Source organism: Dasypus novemcinctus, chromosome 10 (assembly GCF_030445035.2).
Source record: "Dasypus novemcinctus isolate mDasNov1 chromosome 10, mDasNov1.1.hap2, whole genome shotgun sequence".
In the NCBI taxonomy this organism is placed as follows: Eukaryota; Metazoa; Chordata; class Mammalia; order Cingulata; family Dasypodidae; genus Dasypus; species Dasypus novemcinctus.
Genome location: NC_080682.1, coordinates 1,855,199 through 1,879,250, shown reverse-complemented (window position 1 = coordinate 1,879,250; position 24,052 = coordinate 1,855,199). Strand labels below are relative to the sequence as shown.

General features: G+C 71.3%; 1 protein-coding gene across 4 annotated transcripts; it reads right to left on the bottom strand.

The window, feature by feature from the left end:
• Positions 1–17,210: 17,210 nt before the first annotated feature.
• MRPL23 (mitochondrial ribosomal protein L23) lies at positions 17,211–24,044 on the bottom strand. Of its 4 annotated transcripts, none has more exons than XM_058304942.1 (5): positions 23,977–24,044; positions 21,668–21,790; positions 21,041–21,123; positions 20,456–20,529; positions 17,211–17,499 (listed from the first exon to the last, which is right to left on the bottom strand). In XM_058304942.1, exons 1-5 carry the CDS (start codon positions 23,991–23,993, stop codon positions 17,335–17,337), a joined length of 462 nt encoding a protein of 153 aa, XP_058160925.1. In that variant the 5' UTR covers positions 23,994–24,044; the 3' UTR covers positions 17,211–17,334. The 4 variants fall into 4 exon arrangements, with proteins under 4 accessions (XP_058160925.1, XP_058160927.1, XP_058160924.1 ...); XM_058304944.1 differs by having other exon boundaries at positions 17,211–17,454; XM_058304941.2 differs by lacking the exon at positions 23,977–24,044 and adding an exon at positions 23,142–23,463.
• Positions 24,045–24,052: the final 8 nt, after the last annotated feature.

Here is a 24,052-nt window from a genome sequence, read left to right as displayed (position 1 = left end):
ATTTATAAATGACATTTTTTAAGAAAAACAGCCTCCCCAAATGCTTGACCCCGCGCTGGAATGTGGAGCACAAACAGCTGCCCCTCCCCAGATGCTGCACAGCCCCCGTGGAGGGTCGGGGGTGGGGGGCGCCCTGGGGGACACCAGCCAGCAGCGGGGCGCGGGAACGCAGCGCCAGACCCTGTGGCGGCTGCCCCCTCGCCCGGCGCCGGCAGGGCCCTGATTACCCTGTGCAGCTGCCGGGGCCCGGGTGTGCGGGGGGGGGGGGGGGGGGGGGGGTGCCTTGGCCTGCGCCCCCGCAGCCCCGAGGCTCCTGCGCAGCACGTGCACCCCAGGGGGGGAGGGGGCGCTCCTGCAGCCCCTGGGCTCCGGGAGGTTGGGGGCTGCTTCCAGGGGTTCATGCAGCCCCCTCCCCACGGGCTGCGCCCCAAGCCCTGCAGAGATCCCACTGGTGGAGTCTGGGGGGGTGGGGGGTCTGGCCGCGGGGGGCTGGGCTGCTGGGGGACTGAGTGGGCGGCCCGTCCCTGACCTGCTTGCCAAATCCTGCCCCAGGCTTTCACCACCCGCCCTGGCCCCCTCCCCTGCCCCTGGGGTGGCCTCTGACCTTCCTGGAAGAGGCCCTTGTTTGCCCACTGTCAGGGGAGCGGTGACAGGGCCGGCCGCGGGCCAGCGGGGGCCATCCCACCTGGGCCCTCTCCCTGGGACTCCCCCCCTCCCTGGACCCCCACCTCTGCCGTGCAAGCCGGGTGACCCAGGGCAGACCCGGTCCCAGCAACCCAGGGCAGGGGCGAGAGGGCCCCAGGCCCTGGCGGGCTGTCCCTGGGGTCTGCGGGAGGCGGCTTCCTGTTTCTCAGCCCACAAAGCGTTCAAAGCGCGGGTGCTCGGACTTCAAAGGCCGCGGGGCTCGGCCCGGAATTAAGTGTAAATGAATCGGGCATGTGGCCTGCATTTGCCCACAATTACCTGGCTCGGGGCGGAGGCAGCGAGAGGGGCCGGCGGGAGCCCCGAGGGTGGGCTGGGGCCCAGAGAAGCCCCTCCAGGCGGACCCCACTCCCCCTCCAGAGCCCGATGCTGACCCCCACCCCCACCCGACACCCGCAGATCCCCTCCAGCACTTTGCACCTAGAGAGGAGGGAGCGGGGGGCTGCCCCCTGTCCCAGCCCTGCGGAGTGCCACCCTGTGAGGAGCCAGGGGCCCGGGCTGGCACACGGGGCAGGGGTGAAGTCAGCGTGGGAGCCCCCGGGCCGCCCAGCAGGGCGAGGATGTGGCTGCATTTTCCAGGCACAGCTTAGAATGTTCCAGAAAGTGTGAGATGACCGGCTGGAGGGGCCACAGGTAGGGCTAGGGGCTCGGGTGCCTCTGCTCCCTGCAAAGTTAAGCGCCTCGTACACCAGGAGCTGGGGGTCCGGGAATCTGCTCCCCGCATCTGAGTCCAGCTCACGATCTGCCCCTTTGGACCCTGAGTCCCAGGGTGCCCCACTATGGCCCCGGCCCCGGGGAAAGCCGGGCCCGCACCGCCCCGCTCCCGGGAGTGTTTGGGAGTCTCGGCCAGCCTCTCTCCCCCTGGGGTGAGAGCGCTTTCCTGCCCCAGGCAGCGTGATTTTCTGCTTCCCGGCGCTGGAAATTGATTTGGCCCGCCTCGGGCAGGCAGGGGAGCAGCTGTAATCCCACCGCCCCTGCCAGGCCTGGGTGCAGCTGCCAGAGAGGGGTGACTCGGTTTACCTAACGCATCGCTGCCTCCCTTGAGCAGGCCCCAGGCCCCCAGGAGAGCGGCCGTGGGGGCAGGGGGAGCGGGGCGTGGGGGCAGGGGGAGCCAGGAGGGGGCCGGCGCAGGGGCGGAGGCGCCCGGAGACCCCTGGGCCCCTCCACGCAGCTGCTGGGCTGACCCGGCCCCTTCCCCTTGGTCAGAATATCCACCATAATAAATCAAGGGGCGCTTAGCCCGGGGGGCCGGGCAGAGCTGTCAGCCAGCTTGGAGCCGCGGGGACAGCTGTTGCTCCTGAGGGTTCCCAGGGGCGAGACCCACCAGGCAGAGCAGCCCCTTCCCCCTCCTCCGAGGGGGAGCCCCCGCCGCCCACGCCAGCTCCCAGGCCCTGAGCTCCCGGCCTTGGGAACCCAGGAGACTGCCGGGCAGGTGAGGGGCCGCCCGGGACGCACCTAGGCCCCGCCGGCTCCGTGCCCCTGGCCCCCGTGTTGCTGAGGGAGGGAGGTCTGGAGAAGTAGGGGTCTCAGGCGCCCGTGCAGGCTGTGGGTGGCTCCAGGGTTAGAGCCGCTTCCCCCAGCCTGGGGGGGAGCGAGGGGCCAGGCTGACGGATGGGGACAGCTGCCGGCCCGGCCTCGCCCCGCGGACAAGGCCCCCTTGTCATCCTGGAGTCCAGCTGCCCCGTCAGTCAGCCCCTGGTGCCACTCTCCGCTGCTCGTAATCCCCCTGCCCGTCGCTTCCCAGGAATCCAAGCCCTTGGACGCATTTTCCGAATTCCCAGGCCAGGACTGCTTCCTCCTCAAATTCCTCCCCGCCTGGGAAAGGGCGCTGCCCCCGAAAACGCTCTGTGCCGGGGGCCCCAGGGTGGGACGGATGGAGGAGCAGCTGGGAGGGGCAGGGGTGCCAAGGGGGGGCCCGGGCTGTGGGGTGTCGTGGGAAAGCTGTGCAGGAATGCTGCCCCGAGCCCCCCGCGGCCCCCCTCCCGGCTCCACTCGGGCATTATCGCTCCTGCCGGCCAGAGGCCCGGCCGCGCGGCCCTGGGATGGAGGCAGCTGGCGCCAGGGGGTACCGTCTCCCCCAGCCCCGGCCCCCGACATTAGGCCCACCCGACCCCAGAGAGCCTCCTATGCGCTGGACGCGCCCCAGGGCGCAGGAAGTTGCACCCAAGATGGCCCCTGAAGGCCTCTGCTTTCCCAGGCCGCCCTCCCTCCCAGGAGGCGCCTTGCTCAGACCTGGGGTGGGGGGGGCAGCCCGGCAGAGCGGGCCCCACCACGGCAGCCCTTGATTGGCAGCGGGGAAGCCTCCTGCGCCCTGACCTCCCTGGGGGACCCTGGCCCTCTCTGGGCAGTCCCACTCTAGGGTCTCAAGCCTGCCTTAGTTTATGGGAGGGGGTGGCGCGGGACACGGGGCCAGCCCCTTTCCTGCATCAATGGCAGAGCTCGCCCCGGGGATGCTCTCCAGCCGGATGGCCTTGTCCCCTTGCCCAGCCCCTTCCCACCGTGCAGGTCTAGGCCCTTTGCTCAAATCAGCCCCGCCCTGCAACCCCTCCGCGGTTTCCTCTCTCGCCGCGCCCCCCCGCCTCCTTTTCATAAGATAGACCTGCACCCCGTCTTCACCGCTGGCCGTGACCCAGGCGTCCTGGGCCCGGTGTGCCCCCTCTGCCCTCCACCAACCCCCAGGAGCCCCCTCCTTGGCCTCTCTGGACCTGCCAACCTCTGAAGCCCCTTCCCCTTCCTTCCCACGCCCCCCCTCCAGCCCAGCCACTGCTCGCAGTCTTCCCAGGGGGCTATGCCCATGGCCTACCCAGGGGGCTACGCCCGCATCTCCCTGGCCAGTACCCGCCGGGCCTGCGGACGGCACACTGTACCGAGACTGACGCCGCGTGCCCCTCGCCGACCCAGGGCAGGGAGAGGCCAGGGCGCTGGACAGCGGCGAGTCCCAGTGGAGGCCCCTGAGGCGGGGGCTAGGGCCTGGAGCCCCCTCCCGCAGACCCCAGGTGCCAGGTGGGCCAGGGGCTGCCCAGAGCAAGGGAGGCAGGGCCGTCCCAGCAGCCGCCGTGGGAGCCCTCACCTTCCCGGGCCCCTGGGCTGTCCGAACCCGTGTGGCCTCTGCTCCTTCCATGCAGGAAGGGTCGGGGCCAATTCCCTTTTGTGGAGGGGAAACCGAGGCACAGAGGGCAGCCAGCGGAGCCTGGCGGGCGCTGGACGAGGGCCTGGGCGCAAGGGCCCCTCCCGGCGGGCTCCGAGCTGTGTCCCCGTGGCCGGGCCTCGTCCTCGTGGCGGCAGGGCCGCGGCGACCCGGCCAGGCCCCGGCCCTGCCGCCCACCTGCCGGCCGGAGGGGCCCTGACAGCAGAGGGCCTCTCCCCTCCCCGCCTCTGGTTGTCATTAGCCGCTCCAGGCAGGGAGGCTCGGCCCAGCGGCCAGGGGGCCACCTGGACCTCGTTATTTTTAAGTGGGCCAGTCGGAGGGGGGGAGGAGGTTGAGCGAGAACTGCCCCCTCCCCGCCCGCCGTGCCGCCCCGCCCCGCCCCCTCTCCCAGCCCACACCGGGGGCTTTGGCGCGACGTGGAAGCCCCCGGGGCTTGGGGCGTCTGTGGACAGCTGTACCCCAGCAGTGGGCGGCGTGGGGGGTGGCCGGCGGGGCCCGGGGCCCGGCGGGGATGGGTGGGCCGTTCTCCGGCCCTGGGGCTCCTGTGGTTGGGTGGACGGGGGTGGGAGCGCCTGGGCCAGAGGCCCCATCGCAGGCCCAATGTGTCCCCAAGGTTTCCACGACCCGAGCTGCCCGACCCACACCCCTTTTCTGTGGCTGGGGGTGGGGGACCGACTTCCGGGTCCCCCAACACCCCCCAAGGCACATCCCAGAGCATCCCCCTCCCTGGAGGCCACCGCTGGTCCAGGTCCGAGTGTGGGCAGCGTGTGCTCGGGGTGGCGTCCCCCAGACACGTGCAGCCCCCCGGCCCCCAGGGCTGCCGGGGCGGCCAGTCCAGGCCCTGGGGTCCTGCCCGAGCCTCCGTTCTAGGGAGACCGGCTGGGGTGTCCATCCTGGGACCCCTGCCTGCACCCACAGGCTTTTTGGGGGCCACGGGGGTTCCCTCTCGCCCTCCTGGCTGATCACAAGAACGGCAGGATGGCTGCTGGAGGTGGGGCAGGCGGCGTGGGAGGCTGACCGCTGACCAGAGCCGATGGCGCGTGTCCCGAGCCAGTGTCGCCACCGGCATGTTTGACCCCCCGGGGCCAAGGGACACGACGCGACGCCCAAGTCAGCGCAGCCAAGGACGGCAGGTTCCGCCTTCCCCCTAATCCTTTGGCTTCGGCCCCCCGGCCTGGGCAGCGCGTCCGGGGGAGGCTGCCCAAGGGCACGTGGACACCCATCCAGGGCCATTCAGGCCAGGACCAATCCCCGGCCACCCTGACGTGCGCCCTTTCCCAGCCCGCGTGGGGCAGCAGCCACTCTGGCCCCCGGGTCTTGGTGAGACGGTCAGGAGCGGGCCGTGATGGAGAGCGGCTGGGGGGCGTCCTTCCCGCCCCCTCGGCCGGGCCACGGGAAGCGGCCCGCTGTCCCCAGCCCCTACGCGAGGCCGCCCTGGGCTGGAGCCTGGCAGGGCCACCACTGCGTCTCGGCCGCCATCTTCAGCCCTGCTGGGTCAGGGCCGAGAGCCCTCAGGCCGGAGCCCCGGGGCGCAGAGCGTGCGGGGCACCCTGGGAGATGCGCCTGGCATCCTGCGCGGGCCCCGGTGTGCCAGGGGAGGGCGTGACGGGCCCTGGGGCCACCGGCCAGGGCCAGGCACCAGGGGCCTCCGAGAGCGCTCTGTCCCCGGACTGCCAGAGGACGCCTCCCTGATCAGGTAGCTCCTGCGCTGGGGGCTGGTGGGGTGTGAGCCGAGGCCCCCAGCCGCAGGCGAATTTAGGGCGAGTGGATTTCACCAGGAAGGCGCCCTGGGGGCTCCCCAATCCCTGCAGGCGGGGGTTTTGCCTGCGGAGCCTGAAGTTGCCGATGGGAGTTTGGCCCTCGTTGGCCCCTGGCGCTGGCCATCTCCTGCCCCCTCCCTGCTTGGTCTTGAGCTCAACAAAAACACTTCCCTTCCAGCCCCGTCCAGCCCCAGCCCAGAGAGGCGAGAGGGGCCAAGAGGGCCCGGGGCCCCGCGGCACGGGGTAGGGTGGCCCTGCTCATCGGTCAGCCGGTCCCGGCGTGTGGCAGCGATGGCACGTGGCTCTGGGTGACCGGCAGCGTCTTCTGTGTCCCCCAGTTTGATTCCTCCAGGCCCCTGGGCCTGGCCGGCTCCCTGCTGGCCAAGGAGGTGAGACCCCTCAGGGCCCTGCCCGGCCCCTAGCCCCGCGCAGACCTTGAGCAGGGCGGGCCGTGCCGGACCCAGGCCCTGGGGACCTCACCCGGGACCCCAGCCCTGGCGGATGCTGCTCGCAGGGACCCTTGGCCGCGGGGTGCTGAGGACACCCACGGCTGGCGCGGGGACAGACAGACACCGTCACGTGCCCACCCCCAGCTCTCCCGGGGACCCGTGGGCATGGGCTGCGCTCTCTCCAGCCGGCCCGGGTAGAGCCTCCTCCCCTCCTGCCTGCCGCCGCTCCCTGAGCTCCTCCCCAGGAGCCCCCCACACCCGCGCCCCTCGGCCCTGCGCCCGGCTCTCTGGACCCCTCTGCCTGCCCCCTAGTCCTCACCCCCCAAGGCCCACTCTTCCTCCAAATGTCCTCCTGGCCCCACAGGGACCCTCTGTCCTCCCAGACGTGCTCCCGCCTCCGCACCGGCCCTCCTGCCCCCACCCTTTTTGGGGCTCCCTCACCCAGAACCTTCCTCAGCATCTCCTGCCTGGCCAGGCGGGACTGGGCCCTGAGGGGACGCTGGCCGTGGAGAAGGCCGCCTGCAGCCATGGCCGTGCCGGCACCTAAGGGGCCCCGGGAGTGTGGGCAGTGGGGGGATCAGGGCCAGGGAATTGGGGGGCAGGCCGTGCAGTGGGGGAGCAGGCTGTGCAGTGGGGGGAGCAAGGCCAGGGAGTGGGGGGAGCAGGCCGTGCAGTGAGGGGAGAAGGGCCAGGGAATTGGGGGGCAGGCTGTGCAGTGGGGGAGCAGGGCCAGGGAGTGGGGGCAGGCCGTGCGGGGCCGTGGGCGGGGGCCTGGGCGCAGGGGCGTCTCTCCGTGTCTGAGGAAGGGGTGTGCAGAGGGGCTGAAGGGAAAGGCCCGCGTGCGTGGCCCTGGCCGTGAGACGCTTCACCCCGGGTGCTGCGGGCGTAATGGGGGCTCGTGGTGGCGGTGAGGCTGGTGTGGTGCCCGCCGAGGGCCGCCGTGACCGGGGCCCTGCCCAGGAGCCCAGAGGGGCTGAGCTTTGGGGGTGGCCGGTGGCGAGGGGCAGTGATGCCCAAGGGCGTCTGCTGCCCACCCACCCTCGGCCGCAAGCACCTCTGGCCCAGGCCACCCTGGCCCCTCCCCAGCAGGCCCGTCCGGCCCTGCTCTGGTGCGGCGGGTGCCCTGGTCATTTGGCGCCTGGCCGGAGCTGGACGGGCCACGGGAGGGAGGACTGGGCGTGGGCGAGAGGGGTGAGTCTCCAAGGAAGGGGGCGACCGCAGCCCGGCGGCCACGCGGACCCGTGAGAATGGCGGCCCTGGCCGACTGGTGGCTGAGTGTGGCCTGCTGGCCTCGCCAACCCTCCTGCCCCGGAGAGCGCGGAGCCGTGGCCGGCGAGAGCCGACCCTGCGCCCCAAGGGCCGCGCCGGGCTCGGAGGGATGGGAGGGCGCTGCTGCCTCCGGCTGGCTCCCTCCCCAGGGAGGGGGTACGGGCAGTGGCCCCCCGATGGCCCGCCCCCGCCCTGCCGGGCCCGGAGCCTGGCTCCGGGGAGCACGTTCCTGCACGGCATCTCGGCTGCGCCCGGCTTCAGGCAGCCCCCTCCTCTCAGACCCCCCGGTGGTTTGGAGGGGCAGCCTTGGAGGGTGCCCGGCCCCCCAGCTCTACCTCGTCCCTGGGCGACGAGGGGAGCCCCAGGCCTGCCCATACGCCGAGGGCCAGGAGAAGCCTCTGGGGTGCACCCTCTGCCCGGGGGCCGGGGCCGCCCTCGCTGGCCTGGCCCATCGCCTCTGGGGTCCCGGCCAGGGTGCGCAGGGGCAGTGCGCGGATCGGAGTGTGGGCCTGGTCTGCTCTGCAACCGGGCAAGGCCAGGAGCCCAAGTCCCGGCATCTGTCCTCTGGCCCATCTGCCCACTGGACCCCGGGGGCCTGTTGGTGCCAGGACGGCCCGGGGCATGGGCGGGCAGAGCAGGGGGCCAGAGGCTCGGATGTGAGCCGGGGCCGTCCCCCAGTGCGCTGTGGCAGCCCGGGCAGGGGAAGGGTCGAGGAAGCGGGGGGCGGGGCCGGGGCAAGCTGGGTGGGGGGCGGGCCCCGGGCGCTGGGGCCAAGGCGGGCGGCACAGGTTGGCGCCTCCACCGAAACGCGCTGGGAAGTAAAGGGGTGGAGGGTGCCGCAGGTCTGGGGCAGAGAAGAGGGGGCCGGGATCCCCGGAGGGCTGAGGGGTGGGTGGAAGCGGGGGTGCTGGAGAGGCTGCGGCCAAGCGGCTGGGCCCAGAGGACACCGGATCAGAACCAGTGGGACCCAGGGCTGGCTTGGCTAGGGAGAGCGGGGCCAGCCCGCGGGGAGGACGCCGGGCCTGGGGTGGCGGGGAGGGGGCCGGCAGCCCCCACCCCAGCCCTGCCCGCGGGGCCTTCTGGATTCCATCAGGCATCACGGCGATGTGGCTGGGACATAATGAGTGGGGCGGGGTCAGCGGGTGACCCCGCAGGCCTGGATTCCTCCCGATGTTTGGAAATCCCCAAATCAGAGTGACCCGCAGCCCAAGGCCGGTTCTCCAGTGGCCCCTCCAATTACCGGGGGACGGGGGGCGGCCTGCGCTCCCCATCACCCACGCCCCCAGACAGCGCCCAGCCGCGCTGGCAGGACCCCCGCCTGGCGCCTGGCGCTGCGCCCCCGCGCCTCCTCCCGCGCCTTCCTTGGCTGGGGGGGGCCGGGGGCTGTGCGGGCGGGCGGGGGTAGGCTGCTCGCCCACGGCGCAGAGACAAAGGCCCGGGCGGGGAGCGCGTGGCCGCGTGGCGTGGCCTCTGCGACGAGGTCAGGGGAGCTGCGGGCGGCGTGGAGGCCCTGTGGTCGGAATCCGCACCCCAAGTTCTGGATCATGGGCTCCACGTCCCATAGGGCGCCCCCCCCTCCAGGTGTGCGGCGACACAGGCACGGTTCAGATGACATGCTGAAAACTTCAGCTCGGAAATTTAAAGCCAGAAACCGGTAATCTCTTTCCCACAGATAAGAAGCCCCGAGGAGGGCGAGTAGCCCCTGACACAGTAAGCGGGCGGGCCTGGGGGGCTGCGCAGGGGCCCTGGAGCCGGGGTCCCCTCGGGCGCTGGGGGCTCTGCTTCCCGCAGGGCCCCGGGCTCCGGGCTGTCTCCTCTGGCCCCCAGTTTAGCCTCTGGGCCCCGGGGCCAGGGCTCGGGCTGCGGACAGCGGCCCTGCTGACCCTGCCTGCCGCCCTCTGCCTGTGCCTCGCAAGGTCATGCCCGGGGGCTGTCAGCGGTTGAGCTCCAGCCGTGCTCAGCAGCCAGCTCCTGCCTCAGTTTCCCACCCGACCGGCAACGGCCTGTCCACATCCTGCCCACTGCCCCCCACCCGACGAGGCCTCTCGGCCTAGATGCCAGAGAAGGCGGAGACCTCTGCACCTGGAGGCCCCACGGCCCTGGGGCCGGGACCACATTCCAGGGGTGGGGGCGGGGCAAGCCCTGGGGCAGCCTGGCCTGGGAGAGGGGCCCTCACCCGGGAAGCCCGCCGCCCACCTCGCTGCGCTCCACTACTGCCCCCGTCAGGCGGCCCCAGGCCCTGAGCCAGGCCAGGTCCTGGAGACTACCCCCTGCCCTCCTTCCCAGCCCAGACCCCCAGCCTGCTGAGAGGTGGGGGCAGGCGGCAGGGCCGCTGAGCCCCCTCATCTGCACCGTTCGGAATGAAGGAGAATGGGGCCTCCTGAGGGGGTGGGACCTTTCGTCCCACGGGGTGCAGGAACTTGGGGGTGCAGGAAGCCCGAGCCCTCTTCCCCCAAACCCAGAGGCCCCGATGGAGTCCTGGCTGGGGGTGGGGGCCAGCCCCGTGGGAACGGGAAGCGCACGTCCAGGCGGCTGGAGCGAGGCCAGCAGCGCCTGCTTCTCCAAACTTGGCCACGTCTCTCTGCGGCCGTTCCCCGCGCGAGGGGGCGACCCCCGCTCCACCGTCCTCTGTTTTCCTGCCCCTCCCTGCGTTGCCGTGGCAATAACACACGGGCGCGGACGGGCGGACCTCAGGGTGACTGGTTTTGCCGGGTGCATGCCGTCCGGGACCGATTTAGTGCCCGGCGGCTCCCCGGGCCCTTCGCGCCTCCGCCGGGTGCCCTCCAGGAATGCGCCTCGAGGTCCAGGGCATGCGCTGGAGCCGCCCCCGCCGGCCCTGAGCCCGGGCTCCCCCCCGAGGGGTCCCCCAGATCAGCACAGCTTCCTGCCGCCGTCAGTGCTCCAACTGGGTCACTGGGTCGGGGCGCTTCCTCTCCCACGCCCCCACCCCTGCAGCCGCGCCCCCACCCCGACCTCGGCCTGCGCAGGGAGCTGCGGGCAGGAAGGCGGCTCTGTGAGAAAGAGGCAGGAGTCAGGGACCCAGGGCCCGGCCGGCCTTCCCCTGCGCCCGCGGGCGGGCGGCCGGACGCGGGGAGCTGAGGAGGCCCCTGGAAGGAGAGGTGAGGCCCTGGTGGGCCGCCCCGTGAAAATCCCCGCTCCCCGGGGCCCGGGGGGCTGAGGAACCGCCGTGCCTGCCTGGCCGGGCCGCCCTGATGGACAGGGACAGCTGCGCCCACCGCCCAGAGCGCGGTCTATTTTAGCAGGAGCCGGCGGGCGTGCCCCCCGGGTGGGCAATCCGATATTGGCAGATGAAGGGCGCTCTGCGCGGCCCCCCGTCACGCGCCGGGGCAGCTGCGGCTCCGCTTACCCGTGAACAACTGGGCATGCCGTCCCCGAGCCCAAAGAAGGCTCTGGAACGCATAGCTTTCCCCTTAGATACCGGCCAAGGGGTCGAGGTGTACGTGGCGGGGGGACATGCGGGCAGAGGGAGCGGGAGCTATTCCGGGGGGTGTGGACGGGGCGAGCCCGGCCTGCAGCTGTCCTGCTCCCCGCGGGCCTGCACGTGGCTTCTATTTCGGGGTCACCCCCCCTCAGGGACACAGGGATGCCTGGGGCACGAGGGCAGGCGCCCCGGGCTCTGGACACGAGTGGCCAGGGGTCCCTCCCAAAGGCCCCGGAGCCAGCGGGTGCCCCTTTCCCCAGTGAACCCGGAGCACCCCCCGGGGCCGCTCTGAGCACGAGCCCCGCGGCTGCGGCCGCACGGGCCCCTCGCTGCCTCCAAGGCCGGGCGAGGCAGGAAGGAACCGGTTGACAGGGGGGCCTGTTTGCTTAGACGGAAAGAACAACAAACTCCCGGGCCGCTGAGCCCCCGGCCCTCGACCTCCGGCCCCAGAGGTCAGGGATGGCGCCACAGGCGCGGGCGCTGCAGCCGCCCCGAGCGGCGCGGGGACCCGCGGGCAGCGGGAGGGGGGCGGCCTGGGGGTCTGAGCTCAAGGCCGGTGCGGGGCTGCCCCTCACCTCTCCACTCTCGTCTTGGCCCCACTGTGTGTGTCCCCAAGTCTGGCCCCCTCGTGCACCCCGACAGACCCACGAACCCCCCCGTGGGGCCCCTCAACCGGGAGCTGGCCTGGGAGCCCAGAGTACCCCGACTCGAGCAGCCGTGGAGGGGCTCAGCCGGAAACGGGCTTGGCAGGGGTGCTCGGCCGAGCAGGGCGACGGTGGCGGGGGGCCAGGCCCCAAAGGCAGCGCGGGGGGCCCCCAGTGTCCTGGGCGAGCCCCGGCCGGGCCAGAGGAGGTGAAGCCCGGGGACCTAGCCCCGCGCCCCGGCGGCCCCCTCACCGGCTGGGAGCCTTGCAGGCCTCCTCGCACGCCGCGGGCAAGGCTGGGGGTCCCCGCTTCAGCCTCTGGCGGCCCCGGTGACCTCCAGCGGGCCCCACAGACCCGAGGCCCTGCAGTGGCCGCTTCACTGCCTAGAGGCTGGGGGACACCATGGAGGCGGGGGGTGGCCCCGGGGGTGGCTCAAGCCCCAGTGGCGGGCCTGTGGCCGGCAGGCTGGTGGGCGCCTGCCCGCCCGCACTGGCCCGGCCTCCACGGGGCACGGTGCCTACAGCCGCGGCGGGGTGCCCAGGCGCTGTTCCCACTAGTGCAGTGGGTCAGGGCGCTCCAGGCCCCGCGCACCAGCCCTCTGTCCTCGGCGCAGGGGCGCCCGCGGTGCGGCCGCGGCGGGGGGCGGGCTGGGCTCGTGTGGCGAGTCTGCGGCGTCTCCTCCAGGGCCCGGCGCCCACGGGGATGGGCTCCCTCCCGGCACCCACGGGGACGGGCCGCTCTGCACCGCCCCTGTCTGTCAAGGACCGCTGGCCAGCGAGGCCCGAAACCCCCTGCAGCGTCCGTGCATCGCGGCAGCGAGCCTGGCAGGCAGGGCCTCGAGCCGCGGGGCCGGGGGTGCAGGGCCAGGGGTTGCCTGAGAGGGGGTGACAGGCAGAGGGAAGAGGGAGGAAGAGGGGGTGATAGAGGGAGGAGGGAGGAAAAGGGGGTGACAGGCAGGGGAAAAGGAGGAAGAGGGGGCGATGGAGGGAGGGAGGAAGAGGGGGTGATGGAGAAGGAGGAAGAGGGGGTGATGGAGGGAGGAAGAGGGGGTGATGGAGGGAAGAAGAGGGGGTGATGGAGGAAGGAGGAAGAGGGGGTGATAGAGGGAGGAGGAAGAGGGGTGATGGAGGAGGAGGAAGAAGGGGTGATAAGGGAAAAAGCAGGAGGGGACGGGGGGCGGGGTGGCAGTGGGAGGGAGGGAGGTGGGGGCCCCACCAGAGCGCAGAGCCCCGGTCTTTGGGGTCCCCTCCGGGGGTGCCCCTCGTGCGCACACGCGCATGCGCACGCAGCACCAGCAGGAAGTGGGCCTGCTGGAAAGCTGAGCTCGTGCCTCCCCGGCCCCGGCAGCAGGCGCGGCTTTTACGGGGGCTACAAATCAGCAGCCACGCGGCTCAGGCAGACGCGGCCTTTGTGAGGCTGGGAAGGCCCCGGCCGCCAGTAAAGTCCCGGGGAGCGCGGCGCGGGGGCCGCCTGTGCTGCCGGAATTCCACACACTTCGTAAAGAAAGGTATGAGGCCCCGCACCTTGTTCTGGTTAAGAGCATACTTCACCCCTGCCCTGGGCCTGCCGCGGGGGCTGCTGGGAATCCCCCAGCCCCGGTGGGGAGGGGGCCGGCCCGCAGCTGCCAGCCCCTCGCGGGCTGCCTGGGGCTGCGGGGGTCCTGGGCTCCCGGCGAGGGGAGGCCGAGCAGGCCTCAGGCCCGGGGTGCCCGGCCCTGCCCCAGCAGCCACCCGGGGTCCATGGGCCACCCACCCCCACCTTGTTCCCTACGCCTGGCCCGTGTCTCGGGGGGCAGGGGCTGTGCTCGGGGCCCGGCCCGCGAGGGGCCCCCCTGGCTGCTGCTCCCTTGACGTTTGCCAGGCACCCCTCGACGCCTGTGACTCATTACGCGGGTGGGAGTGGGAGGGGGCTGCCCGGCCACCCCTGGGCTGTGACCTGGAGGCTCCCCGCCACGGCCTGGAATGCGGCGCGGCCGGGAGGAGGAGGCAGGGGCACCCACCCCCGCGGGCAGGCGCCCCGCCCCCACTCACACCAGCGAGAGCTGCCCACTGGCGAGGGTGCGGGCCGGGGTTGGCGCCCCGAGTGTGTGGCACATCCACGGCGCCGCAGCCCGCCTCTCCTGGTGGGGGTCCACGGTGCAACCCCCACGTGGCAGCCACCCGAGGGCCGAGGACACGAGTCCCTGCACACCGGGCAGAGCCAGGGCCACCGGAGGCAGCGGCCTGCTCCCGCCTGGCCGGAGGAGGGACAGGACGAGCTGCCCGGCCTGGGCAGGGGCCGCCGTCCCCATGGGGCTCAGGGGCGGCCGGCCGCGAGGGTCAGGCTCTGTGGACGGCGTCCCGTGTCCAGGCCACACCGGGCTGCCCGGGTGTCCAGGGCTGCTGCTGGCTCCGCGGGGTGGGGGTGGAGGGCCGCGGCCCCAGGACCTCCTGGGGGAGCCCGCCACGGTGGCGGCAGCTCCTCAGGGAGAGCGCAGGGGCAGCGCAGGGCCATGGAGGGGCAGGGCCGTTGCCTCAGCCTCCCAGAGCGCAGAGGGGCCGCGGGCCCTCGGCCTTCCAGCGGTGGCCCGCTTGGGACGCAGGCCGTTCAGCGGTGGCCGGCAGGCACGTAGGACCCCAGGCCCCGGGAGGGGTGGGGAAGGGGCTGGGGATCCGGGTGCCCCCGCCTGGGGCTCTGACGGAAGGCCCCGGCGAAGCCTTGCCAGCGAGAGAGGGTCAGCGACGAGACGCGCCGGGACTGGGACCCCCGCCCCCAGGACCTGAACTCTGAAATGGAGGAACCGGGGACCCCCACCCCCGCCCCACAGCCTCCCCGTCCACGCAGCCATGCGGACGGCCCCCACTGGAAGAGACCTGCGTGCAGAGCGGCCACGAGGCGGGCTGGGGGTGGCGCTGCAACTCGCGGGTGCCCGATGGGTGCTCGGCCCCCTCCCCTCCCGGCCTCGCCGAGGCTTCGAAGCCCTGAGATGGCCCCTGAGATGGCCCCGGCCCCTCTGCTCTTGGGGGCCTTGCTCGCGGGAGCCTTGCCGGCCTCGGCCTGCCCCACTCCACACCCACCCGAAAGCGTGTCTGCAAAGCCCACACGTCAGCCATGGCCGCCAGAGGTGGGGGCGCCCGGTGCCCGGCCGCTGGCGAGGGCTGTCCATACACAGCCGTTATTTGGGCACAAATGCACTCACGCTGCCACGTGGGCAAACGCGATGCCGAGGAAAGCAGCAGGCCCGGGAGCCCACGGCGGCTGCGGGGACGCGACAGGCCCAGGACAGGCCCCTGCGGGGGCAGGGGGGGCGGCGGCGAGGGCAGGGGGTGAAGGCGGTGAGGGCGGGGGCTCAGAGCCTCTTGCCACAGCCAGGAAGGCGCACACCGGCCGGGGAGACTCGAACACTCGTGGCTGTGCCCCAATAAACCTCTGGAAAGTCCAACGAGGAAGCACTGTGTCCATGAGGCCGCCGCGGAGAGGCGCTGAGGCGCGTGAGAGGGGTCCCCTTCGGTGGCCTGGACGCCCAGCTCGGCCAGTCCTCGGTGCCCCCCGCGCCCCCCACCACGTGTGGCCCACGAGCCCACCTGTGGGTCCACACGGCCGCCTCCTGCCTACCTCCAGCTAGTCACGCTTGCACCTGACGGGCAGGGGAGGCCCCGAGACCCCACCACGCTGTGGGGTCCTCACCCTCTCAGAGCCTGGCTGAGGGGGGCAAGAGGAAGCGCGGGGCCCTGGGCCTGGGTCCCCGGCGAGGGGGGCCTGGGGTAAGAGGGAGCCCCTGAGGCTCCCGGCCTGGTGCCAAGGGCCAGCCAGGCCTGGACACGGCCGGGCCCGGCGGGATGAGCGCATCAGCCTCTGTGGCCCCAGAGCCGGGGCCCCCAGACCCTGGCCCAGAGCCACCAGCCCCCGCCCCCGCCTCCAACTCACTTGGGTGGAGGCCGGGTCCCACCTGCAGCATCTCAGGCACCGTCCAGAAGCACAGAGGGGGCTGCCGGGTGAGGAGTGGGGGTGCGGGGGCACGGGGGCAAGGGAGGACCCCACAGGGCGGTGGGACGGGGCAAGCCGGGGCTGGGGAGCCCCCGTCAGCTTCTGGGGGGCTCGGGCCACCGGGGCCGTCAGAACTGCCCAGCCCCCCACCCAGAACCCCACCTGCCAGGGTGTTTCCAGAAGCTTCCGTGCGACCAGCCGTGGGGGCTGCTCCCCGCTGGGACTGGGCGCGTGACCTCGGCCGCTCAAGTCACTTCTCTAAGGAAACCCAAGCAGCCCCTCCCGAGCCGCCGGCCACCGTGGAGGGCGGCACTGGCCGCGGAGCCGGAGGGACGCTGCCCGCAGGGGTCCTGCCCGTGTCCCCTCCTGCCTGAGCACCCCACGTGGTCAGGAGCCGGCCCGGGAGGGGACAGCAGGCACCACAGAGCGGGTCCCGGACTCAACGAGCGCGGGTGCGTCCAGAGGCCAGGGCCGCATGGGCCCACGCCTTCCCACGGCTCCTGGTATTGCCAGACCTGCGCACACGCACACTCTCTCGCACACACGCACAGGCACACACGTGTACTCACCCACACCTGCGTGCACAACCAGGCCCTCGCTTGCACACTCGCTTTCGTGCGTGCATGCGCGCACACACACACTGGTCGGAGATCCCGTTCCCTGTACGAGCTCCGCGGGGCGGCTACCATGAGGGTGCACAGCAGGCCGCCCGCCGCCCCCTCCCTCGCTGGCCACCCGACCACCGCCCCCTGCCAGTGCCCTGGTGGACCAGGACCCCCACCCGCCGGGCGGGCTGCGCACCCAGCCCTGAGGGGAAGGGCTCGCTTGGTGGGGGGGCTCTGTGAGGCCGGCCCCGCCCCACCCGGCCTGGCCCCGCTCCTGCCCATGCAGGGGGCTGTGCCTCAGCGTGCCGTCCCTCGGAGACCCTGCAGCCACGCTCAGAGCAAGCCCGCCCGCCGGGCCACGAGCCGCCTGTCTCCCGGTCTCCTGCGCAGCGCTGGGGCGTGGCCGAGCTGGAGGGAGCCGGAGCGAGCCGCGGGGGCTGCAGGATGGCAGAGCTGCTCCCCTGGGCATGCTTTCGGGGGGGCCTCGCAGACCCCCAGGGGCCAGCGCCCGCCCACGAGCTGCCTGTCCTGGGGTCTGCGTGGGACCTGGGAGATGGCTGGGCCACCAAGCCCCATCCCCAAGATGAGGCCTGGCCACCTCCCGGGGTCTGTGGCACCCCTGGTGCCCGGCGGGCGGCAAGGCGAGTATTAAACGCCCGGGTTTGCCATCTCCTTCGGGAGCGGACGCTGCCCCTCGGGGGCCGCTTTGCCGCAAGGGGCACTCGCAGGCTGCCGGAGCACGCCGGAGAAAAGGGGCGCCGAACGCCCCGACCTTGCTCTTGTGGGAAGGGCTTGTGGGCAGCTGCCAGCAGCTCCTCGCCAGCGTCTGCTGGGTTGGCCCAGGGGACTGGTGCATCTGGAAGCCACAGGGACCCTGGCCGCCTACAGGGTCCCCAAGTGCCTGCTCTGCTCCCCCCTTGACCTGCTCCTTCACCCCCGCTCGGTCCCAGACACCGCCAGGGCCCACCTCCAGGTCACTGCCCCCATCACCACTCCTTCCGGAACCCTCCACAGCCCCCAGAACCACGAGCCCATCCTTGTGTCCTGCTGCCCCACCCACCCACATGCAGGCCCAGCCCACACCTCCAGCCCCCAGTGGGGGCCCCAGCAGGTTCATCCTGCCGCCCTCTCCCTGCCGCTCCAGGCCCACTGGGGACCAGGCCAGCCCCCCAGCCAGACGCAGCCCCGACAGCCGGCGCAGTGCCCACGGAACAAGCACACACGATTCGAGGCTCCGCACAGGACTTTATTGGGGTGAGGCGTGCTCCGCGGCCTCCGTGCGCAGGCCCCGTTGCGGCACGCGCAGCCCCGCCTGGCATCCCCGTCCCCCAGGATGCCCGCCGCCGCCGTCACACGCCAAACCAGCTGGGGATGCCCGGCCGGCGCGGGTCGGGGCGCTGCCTCTGCCGCTCCTCCTCCATGAGCCTGGCCTGGGGGTCCTCCGTGGGGTCACCGTCAGCCCTCGGCTCCTTTGTGGGGAACAGGTCGGGGAAGGCAAAGGTCTGCCCGTGGGCCTGGGGAGACAAACGCTGGCCAGGCCCTCTCCCGGGAACGCAAGCCGCGTGGCGAGGATGGTGGCCGCCCACGAGGCTGCCCTGCGCCCCTCGTGCCCCCCGGAGCCTTCTAGAAAGCCCGTCGTCACACACCCTGTGCGAGCGGAGGCAGAGCCACGAGGGCAGGCCGGCCGGGGCCCTCTCTGCCTCGTGCCCACCTGGCGGGCCCGCTCCCTTTCCTCCTCCCATGGGCGCACCGGTCTGGCCCCCGCTCTCCGGCAGCAGGAAATCACGGCTCCGCAACGGGCCCCTTCCTGTGGACGTCCCCCGTGGTGGCCGCTGTGCGCCGGCTGCGGCCTCTTTTGCAGGCACGCAGCAAAGCGCCCATTCACCAGCGGGCCGGCCTTGCCGGGCTGGGCCAGCTCACGACACGGAGGCATGGCGCGATCACGCCTGGTGCCATGCTGAGACTTTTTCCATCCAAAATACCTTGAGGCCTCCACCCACATGAAAGGCTTCCCGTCCTCCCAGCGCAGGGCTTGGCAAGGACACGCACAGAACATACAAAGAAACGCACACACGCGGCAGTCCATAAATCAGGGGCGGCTTTGCAAATTAACCGGGCTTGCGTCTTTCAGGAGAACTTTAGAGCACGTCGGTCGAGGCCCAGCCAGACCAGAGTGGGGGCAAGGCCCCCCGGGATGGGGAGGGAAGACAGCTTTTTGGGGACCTGAACAGACTTGAGCCGCCACCCTGGTCTGCTAACCCTCGCCGAGCAGCCCTGAGAAGGCGCGAGACGTGGCAGCGTGGTGAGGCCACGCCAGCAGAGACCCTCTGTCCTTCCCGCTTCCTGGCAGGCGGCGGGGTCTCGAGAAGTGGGGGCTGCACCAGGAGTGTCTTGATAAGTGAGACCAGGGGAGTGCAGCTGGCTTTCTGAGGCCCTTGTTTTGCACTGGGTCTCGGCTTTGGGAAAGCGGCCAAGCTCGATCTCAGCAGCCCACAGATCCCACCCCAGGAAGGAAGCTCTGGAAATTCGCTCCCACGGAGCCGAGCGCCTGGGCTGCGGTGATGGAAGGCAGCTCTGGGTAGCCAGCCTGCCAGGGCCTGGCTGCCCCTGCTCAGAACCTGCTGCTGCTTTAAAGCACCGCAGGGTGACAGTTCACACGCAGGCTGACTGCCCGGGAGGGGGGTCGTGCTGAGCGCACGGAGGTGACTGCTGGTTTCCCGAGGCGAGGGGCCCGAAACGGCTCCTTACACCTCAACGCACAGACCGCGGCTTGCTGCGGCCCAAGAGCAGGGCTGCGCTTGCCCGGACACTGCGGCCACATGTGGTGCTGAGGCTGTGGGCACCTGCCGGGCCCCAGGGGCCTTGCTCTTCTAGAAGATTCACCTTGCGCTTGCGATGAGAAAACCCTTACTCCTTCAGAAAGCAGAGGGAAGGCTGGGGGCAGAAAAGGGCGGAAAGGAGAGCAGTGGTCGTGGGAAACGAGCCGCCGGCCGGGGCGCCCCCGCCCGCGCGGTGCTGTGTAAATACGACTGCGCCTCTCGGTGCGACAGGTCAATGCTCTCTCTGTTATCTGGGGAGCCAGGGCGCTTGCTCGCGCTCCAAGCACTTGGGGCCAAAGAGATGTTTGTCAGGTTGTCAGAGGAAAAATGTGGGACTCCCACGATGTGGGGCCGGGTCTTTCCGCAGCAGCCAGCTCAAAAATAAATCCTGTAATTTAATTTGTGTCCCTGACGGGCCCTCTGCAGGCTGCACAATTAGCTCTGTGATGAGAAGCCCCGGAGCGGGGCCTGCCCCGGCCCACCCTGAGATGAGCCCAACGGACGCAGGGCAGAGAGGGGTCTCTGTGGGCTTCCGGGGGGGCCCTGCCCCCTCCGAGGTGCTTCAGAGAGGAGCTGGCGTCCGGGGCTGGGGTGGGGGGCGTCACTGACGCCGTTTCAGTGCAGCGAGGCGCTGGGCGGTGCCGGGGCACGTTCTGCTCCCAGCTGCCCTGCCTTGCCGCTGCCTCAGTTTCCCAGCCGTGCCCAGAGGCGGCTGCGGAGGCCGGCCCTACGCCTGCTAAGTTCCCTCCCCACGGCCCTGGTAGGGCCTGGAGAGGAGCAAGAAAGCTCAGGAGGGCCCGAGGCGAGGGCTCTGGCCGGGGGTCGCGCAGGCCTGGGGAAGGCAAACGGCCACGCTCTTTGTCCCGCTGGCCGGCTGCGGGCCAGATGACGACAGGACCCCACAAACGCGACGGTCTTCCAGAACAGCCCTCCTCGCCCTGGCGCCTGGGGGCTGCCTCGTTGGCACAAACCGGTTCCTGCATCTGGGCGCCGCCTCTGCCAGGGCGCTACTGCCACCTAGCGGCGCCCGGTCCTCCCCGGGGGCCCTCCACGCTGAAATCCCAGGAATTCCAGCAGGTTCCCAAGAGGAGGGGTGGGGGCAGGGCATCCGCCGAGCAGGCCAGGGGCCCAGGCCCAGCAGCCGGGGCTGTGCGGCGCTGGGGAGGGGCTCCGGGGTCTGGGGCGGAAACCCACTCAGGAAGGGGCAGAGGTGGGGTCCCGAACTTCCCACCAACAGGCGACGGGCAGCCCAGCCTCCTGCCCAGGACCAGGCACGGCAGGGGCTGGAAGGGGCACTGTGGGCGGAGTGGGCCGCGCTGCCCGGGGATCTGGCTGAGCCTGAGGCCCCCGCTGCCAGCACATCTCTGCTCTGGGGGGTAGGAGACCTGGGCCCGGGCGCAGCCCCTCGCCTGGCCTTGGGCACCCCAAACTCATGGGGCACAAAATGGCCGGCCCCTCCGGCTCTCACACCACTAACAGCTTCCAGGGCTTTCTGGTGTCTACCCACCCCCCCAACTGCAGTGATTTACGGGAATCCTGTCCCTGGCCGTGAACCCCGGGAGGGCTGGGGGCCGCCCGGGCCCACAGCCCTCCCCCTCCGCTCAAGGGCGCAGTTGTGATAAACGGGTGGAGGGCAAGGCCCGCGGCTCACCAGCTGCACGTAGGCAACCTTGGTGTCAGCCTTCTTTATCTTCACGTTCCTCGAGTCCCTCTTCCTGTTGGAACCTGCCGGGGGGGGGGGGGGGGGGAAGGGGGGTCACTCCCGCAGGTACACAGGCCCCAGCACAGCCTGCTCGTGCACAGCACGCAGGCCCCGCGCCTGACAGCCGCGTGACAGGAGGGGCGCCCCTGCTCGGCCGGGACTGCTTCTGCAGTGACTCAAGAGGCAGACTTCCCCCGGGGGCGCCAGCTGGGGCGCGGCCCGCAGAGCCCCCTCCGCCCTCCCCCCTGCCCGCGTTCCTCAGTCCCCTGCAGGTTGTCAGATTTACGACTCTGAGGCGACTCGGTCACCGGGGAAGGGCCCAGAAAGAGGCCCTGTCTACACTGCAGGCCCTGTCTACACTGTGGAAGGGAATCGGGAACGGCCTTTGTGGGCACCCCCAGGCTGGCCAGGGGATGGGTGGCGAGGGCCTGCGGGCAGACTGGGGAGGGCTGGCCCCGCTGGGCAGGCACCACACGACCCGGGGGCCCCGCTTCCCGGCTTTATAGCAGTGCCCCCCGCCCATGGCCCCCTCACCGTGCTGCACCCGCGTACGCACAGAAGCCACGGGCACGCCGTAGATGCTCTGCAGGTAGTTCCTGACGTCCGTTCTGGTCATCCTGGTGGGAGAGGGGAGGGGGCTTCATACACGAGGCCCAGAGAACCGCCAGGCTGGGCAGGCCTGCGGGGGCCAGCTCCCGGAAAGCACGCCCTTCCCCCCAGCCCGGCAGCGCCGGGCGGCCATGGGGCTGCCCCGTGGGCCCAGCTCCCGGGGACGGGTACCCCGCAGGGCCCAGGCCAGTCCTCACAGCAGCCCAGGATTTGGTGGGTCACGGCGCTCCCCCCCGGAGCCGGGAAAAGTCCCGAGCCTCGGTTCAGGCACATGTCACCAACACCCTTGAGGGCAATCACGTCCCAAGAGACCAGAACAGCAGCCCACTGTACCAGTCACCAGGGAGCCAGGACGCTGTCCTAGCAGCCGTGCCCGGGGACCTTTCCTGGGGGGACAATGAGACCTCAAGGGACGGCCGAGGGAGAAGAGCAGTCCCAGCCCCCCCCACCCCGGGGGCAGCGAGGCCACATGCCAGTGTGGACCCAGGGGCCCTGCCCACATGCACCCCCCCCCCCACGGCGACGGCCAGGCCGCGCTGGCGCGGAGCTCACTCCATGGGGATCTGGAACTGCACGGTGTCCTCGGGCTGGGGGACGCCAGGCCTCACCAGGCGCACGAAGAAGTTGGTGCGGAAGACGCGGAGCTGGGGGCCGCCCAGCTGGTACAGAGGGTACCTGCGGGCAGAGCCACGTGTGCTTAGTGACAGAAACACCAGCCCCGTGGGCCCACATGCTCCCCACAGGCGAGGGGGCGCTGTGTGCCCTCACCACCCAGGGCCTCAGCCCCCCAACCCGGCCCCCATGGGCCAGAGGCCCAGCAGCCCTGCTCCGGCTTCCGGGCCCCGGGCTCCAGCGCAAGGCCCGACGGCAGCCCAGGATCCGAGTGGGTGGAGGGCCCTGCCCGCGGGGGCTCCAAGCGGCGCACAGACGGCCCTGGCCTGCAGCTCCGCAGGGGCGCAGTTTGGAGACACAGGGCAGGACATGGAAACGGGGTGCAGCAGCCTCACAGACCCTTCCTCTCTGCGCCTCCCTGTGTGGGCCCAAGGACAGAGGGTCTTTTCTCCCCACCTGGGGACGCCTTCAGGTGTTGCACCCGCCGGCCCCCAGCCCTGCCAGCCCCCCTGGGCAGTGCCTATCTCCTGGGGCCTGGCTTGCTCAGCGGCAGCTGGCTGCTGGGCGCTGCCTCTCCTTGAGGGAGCACCCCTGGGCCCCAGCCCGCCCTCTACAAGGTTTCACTCATCTTGGCCACCCTGGCACTCCCTGCTTCTCCCAGGAGTGCCTCAAACTTGACGTTTCTCACGTGGAACCCTGACTTTCTCTCTTTCTCAAAACACGAAACCCTGGCTCGCAGCCAGCACCCCACCCCCACCCAGGTGGCCCGCGTGACTCAGCCAGATCCCACCCACCTTTGAGCAAGTCCTGGCAGCTCACCGGCGATGGGGTGAGCCCTGAGCTAACACCCAGCCTGCCAGGTCCCCGGGCCCCTGCTTCAAGCTCAGATTCCTGGAGGGCAGAGGGCCTCTCCCCAACCCAGCCGCTCCGGGATGGTGGTGGACGGGCCCTCTGCCCTGCCCTACACCCCACCCACATCCTCAGCTACCCCTGGCCACCTACCCGGCGTGGGGGGACACAGCACTGCTCCCCCCAAATGCACGTGGTTGCCAACAGCCACTCGCTTGTTCCCCGAGTCACTGGTTCACCAAGAAATGTGAAGCCCTGTCTGCCTGAACCTCGGGGCCCCGGGAAGAAGACGGGGCCCTGAGCTCAGCGAGCACATCTTCACCTCATGTGGGCTGTGGGTGGGGGGCTGTCCGTCCCTTCATAGTTAACCTAAGTGATCTGGGTCCTGATCTGTGGGTGTGGGACGGTGAGAGGTGCAGCCCTGCCCTTGGTGTCCGTAAAGACTCCAGGCCCAGGAAACAGTTCATCAAGGCAAACTCTATAAACTTTAAATATTCGGGGAAAATGCAAACCAAATGTGCTAAAAACTTATCTAGAATATATGAAGTCCCTGCTAAAAGCTTACCCAGGAAGTGGAAGATACATGCTAACTCAAGCCTCTGGAGCACTGAAAACAAAGAACCATTTGGCCCTCCCTCTCTGCATAAAGGGAACTCAAAAATCTTGTTCAGGGCTTGGAGTTTGGAATGAGAAGCTCCCAGCCCGGCCGGTGGTAAATAAATCATTTTTCCTTCCCCAAAGTCATTCCTGAGTTCTGGCCTTTCCACACGCAAATAACTGAGCCTCTCCACTTCTCCAACACACCAACCCCACTGCGGCAGGGTGGGCTGGAGGCAGGCGAGACCCCTGAACAGGGGGCAGCTGAGCAGAGCTGGGGGTGGGCAGCCTGGCCGACTCCCCCCCAAGAGCAGCGGCGACTGTGGACGCCCCTTTCCTCCTCCCACCCGACCTGGCCCCAGCTCCTCTAGCCCGCGGGCCAGGTCCACGGGCTACGGGGCGAAGCCGCTCCTCGCTGGGGGCACCCCCCCACTTGTGCCAACCCTCAGAGTCTCCCGACGTTGCCACGTGTCCCCCGGCCCGGCCGCCGGCCCCCTCCCGGCAGGCCGCGACCCCGGCTTCCGGCGCCCCCAGCCGGCGCATTCCTCCCCGCCCCGCGCGCTCGCTGGTGCCGCGGCGTCTGCTCGCAGCGGCCCCGCTCCCTCCCCGCGGCGGCCTAATTGCTTTCTGTCCTCGAGGCTTCGCGGGGCCGCCCTCCCCGGGGCCGCCCTGACCCTCGACGCGCCCCGGCGCTGCGGGGCCCGCGCGCCCGCACGGGGGCCGGGGTCCCGCTCCCCCCCGGGCGCCCCCCGCCGTGTGCGTCTGCTTGTGCCACTGCGGGCGCCGGCCGGGGCGCTACTCACAGCACGTTGCGCGCCATGGCGGCCGGCGGCGCTTCCGGGGCGCGGGCGGAAGGAGCAGCGCGCCCGGCCCGCGCCC